The sequence below is a fragment of the Carlito syrichta genome, unplaced genomic scaffold (assembly GCF_000164805.1).
Source record: "Carlito syrichta isolate Samal-C Ts95f unplaced genomic scaffold, Tarsius_syrichta-2.0.1 Scaffold316489, whole genome shotgun sequence".
Lineage (NCBI taxonomy): Eukaryota > Metazoa > Chordata > Mammalia > Primates > Tarsiidae > Carlito > Carlito syrichta.
The window spans coordinates 160,111-163,981 of record NW_007260585.1 but is presented as its reverse complement, the minus strand read 5'-3'; the positions used below and the strand labels follow the sequence as shown (position 1 = coordinate 163,981).

Sequence of the window (3,871 nt, the reverse complement as noted above, 5' to 3'; positions counted from 1 at the left end):
GTGGCCGGGAGCGGCCAACTGCAGTCCAGTCTGGGCGACAGAGTGAGACTCCAACTCAAAAAAAATTTTTAAAATATTAAAAATCCATTTTAAAATCCATTAATCCACTGATAGATACTTTGGTCCGTGTCTATTCATATCTTTTGCTCATTTTTAATTGATTTTTTTAACTATTGAGTTGTGTGAGTTCCTTATATATTCTGCTTATTAAAATCTCTAGGCCAGGCTCAGTGGCTAAGCCTGTAATCCCACGCTTTGGAAGGCTGAGGTGACTGGATTGCCTGAACCCGCGGGTTTGAGACCCATCCAGGAAACTTGGCAAGACCTGGTCTCTACAATAAATCAAAAATTAGCCAGGCGTGGCAGCACGTGCCTGTAGTTCCGGCTACTTGTAAGGCTGAGGCAGAAGGATCGCTGGAGCCCAGCAGGTTGAGGTTGCAGTAGCTGTGAACGTGTCACCGCACTCCAACCCAGGGGACAGAGTGAGATTTGGACTCAAAAAAAAAAAAGAATATCTGGGAAAGAGCATCCCAGACAGAGGGAACAGAAAGAGGAAAGGCAGCATATTCAAGGGGCAGCCAGCATGGCATAAGTGAGTAAACAAACACAGAAACACAGGAGGTGTGTAAGGTAAACCACTCATAAATATGAGCATCTAATGGGTAGGGACTGATATTCACAGGATGATCAAGTTCAGTGTAATATACAACACAAAAAACCTATTTTAAATTATGTTTCTTCTTCACTCCAGTTACCTTTAGGTAAATCACTTCAATAAGAGTACTTAACACCCTGCTATTCAGACTCTTAAGAGATTTAAATTCTTCTTTTAAAGATCAAATAGACTTCAAGGAACACTTGCCAGATAAAATAAAACAGGAATCTTAAGAGAATGCTTGGATCAGGATATGCCAATATTTCTGGAATCAAAATACCAACCTACCAACCTAATACTTTAGTCAAAAACATTATACTTAATATACCTAATATTAAAACTTGAAAAAAATACACACTGGTAGCAGTTCGGTGTCGTCTATTTATTTGAATTCCCAATAAACCCCACCAAACCTTTTAGGATATAAGTTTAAAATAATACAGCTTTATCATATGATTAAAATAACCTCATATCAAATTCTAAGAAAAGCAGTACTGAGTGCACAAAGAATGTGTATCCTTTTCAAACTATGGCAGCAAATTCTATTTCCAAGAGAAAACCTGAGTGCTTCTTGCATGGATAAACAAGTAAACAAAAAAGAACTATAAATTAAATTATATTATAAAAATAAAATAGTTGGGAAAATTAGATTCATGTGGAAAAGGGATGTTGTTAAGGTATTTGGCAGTAATGGGTGTTTTCTAGGGCTTTCTAGCCTAAAGAAACCATGCTTTGGTCAGGCACGGTGGCTCACGCCTGCAATTCCAGTACTTTGGGAGGCTGAGGTGGGAGGATTGCATGAACCCAGGAGTTCAAGACCAGCCTAAGCAACATAGTGAGACCTCAACTCTACAAAAAATTTTTTAAATAAGCCAGTGTGGTGGTATGCACCTGTAGTCCCAGTTATTTGGGAGGCTGAGGTTGATGGAAGGATCACCTGAGCCCAGAAGGTCGACTCTGCAGTGGCTGTGGCAGTGCCACTGTACTCCAGCTTGGGTGACAGTGAGACTCTGACTCAAACAAACAAACAAACCATGCTTAGAGGAAATGGCTCCTTTGAACGTCTGGAAAGAAACTTAGGATCATGAAGCACTCAGTTCCTGTGTCATCAACAGATTTTTTTTTTAAGTCAAAGCATTCATTAATGTTGTCAAACTTCCATGAGATTTAAGAATAAATAAATTAATCCTCTTTGCCCATAACTTAACAAAAGGAAATGCACTTACATCTTTCAGCTGTATCTCCATTTCATGATTATTCATTGATGAGTTGAAGCAGTTTGCTGCTGCAGTCTGCAAATAATCCAGTTAGTCAACATCAGATATTTAACACCTTTCCTCACTACATTCAGTTCCATAACAATACACACTTCACAGGGACATCCTAAAACCCAGATCCCTAACAAGTTGGTGAGCTGTCAAACTGTAGCGGGAAGACAGAGAGGCCCTGACACTGAGGCTATTTTAGGAAGAAGCAGTTTTATTAGCACCGGAGCGACTCAGTCAGTGGGCTAACGTTCCCAGGCTGAGCACCCTGGGGAGGGAGGAGAGGGGTCTTATACCTTGGAATTTACAAGGTTGTACTCAGCAAAACCAGATTTTCAAAAGAAGAAGTGGTCTCCAGGATATGCATAACAAGCAGGGGTTGTAAACTGATAACTTTACAAAGAGAGGATTTGGGTTAAGGTTGTCTAGCAGGTTTTTGGAGCTTGCAGATTGATCTTTTTTTTTTTTTTGAGTTAGAGTCTCTCTGTTGCCCAGACTGGAGTGCAGTGGCCGCTCCAGGCCACCGCAGCCTCGACCTGCTTCAGCGATCCTTCCACCTCAGCCTTCCAGGTAGCTGGAACTACAGGCACACGCTACCACGCCCAGTTAATTTTTTTGATTTATTGTAGAGATGAGGTCTCACCTGCCCAGGTGGATCTCGAACCTGCGGACTCAGGCAACCACTCACCTCAGCACAGATTGATCTTTAAAAGGAATACTTTTAACTGTTATTAGCCCCTCTCTGCCACAAAACCACGTGATGGCTATCAGAGGTCACCACTGTTAAATTAAGATTCTCTAGAAGCTCCCCAAGCAGATTGGAACCCTGAAACTCCAGATCTAAGCTGATTCTAAGGTCCTCGGAACCCCGGATTGCCAGAGAAGCCCTCTGTGCATATGAATAGCCCAGGGGTTTTCACCAAAACAAATGAGCTGCTTGGACGAAATTAAATTGTCAAACAAAAGATAAAATTGTTCTAGAATTATACTGTGTATAGTAATGGTATCAATTAGTATTAGTTCATATAGATTATAAGGAATCCAAAACATAACTTCTCTCTTCATTTTTCCATTTTCTCATAGGAAAAAAAAAGAGGGGTGGCTGGGTACCCAGGCTGGCCACCAAACTCAGGGAAAGGTATTTCAGTCTTTTAACAGCTGCAAGGAAAGAGGCTTGTGTGAACGCTGGAAAGGAAGCTAAAACCCTTTTCTCCCAAGATGCTCCGTTCACTCGCCCTTTCTCTCAACTGGGTCCTCTGAGTGAAAACTCTGCCAGAGTAGCTCATTGATGGCCTTTCCTCTTTGCCCCTGGCCATGCTGCAGCCCATGCTTCCCAGACTGCCCTGTGGTAAGGGCAGTCATGGGCCCGAGTTCTGTCCAGTGGAACGTGAGCAAAAGTGGATATGCCAATACTGGGCCTGGCCCTGGATACCCCCTAGGCAATTTCCATATATTCTCTATCTCACAGCTGTAGAAAGAGGAAGACATAAAGGGCAGTGGAGCCAAGAGAAGGAAGGAAACTAAGCCAGGTGCAGAGGCTTGCACTTGTCATCCCAGCAACTCAGGAGGCTGAGGCAGGAGGATCACACGCTAAGGCCAGGAGTTCAATACCAGCCTGAACAACATAGCGAGACCTCATCTCTAAGAAAACAGAAAACAATGAGCCCAGTGTAGGGGCATGTGTCTGTAGTCCTAGCTACTCAGGAGGCTGAGGTGGGAGGATTGCTTAAGCACAGATGTTCAGTGAGCCATGAATACCCACTGCACTCCAGCCTGGGCAACAGAGTGAGAGTCTGTCTCTAAAATAAAATAAAACTTTAAAAGTGGAGAAACGGGCCGGGCTCGGTGGCTCAGCCTGTAATCCCAGCACTTTGGGAGGCCAAGGTGAGTGGAATGCCTGAGCCCGCGGGTCCGAGACCCGCCTGGGCAACTTGGTGAGACCTCATCTCTA

The 3,871-nt window shown here is 43.3% G+C and overlaps 1 protein-coding gene across 1 annotated transcript in view; it reads right to left on the bottom strand.

The window, feature by feature from the left end:
- Nucleotides 1-3,871, bottom strand: part of CEP55 (centrosomal protein 55) — a 30,726-nt gene that overhangs the window by 22,285 nt on the left and 4,570 nt on the right. The window contains exon 3 of the mRNA XM_008074566.1: nucleotides 1,882-1,947. Within this exon, the coding sequence (XP_008072757.1) occupies nucleotides 1,882-1,947 (66 nt within the window). The remainder of the gene's footprint in view (nucleotides 1-1,881; nucleotides 1,948-3,871) is intronic.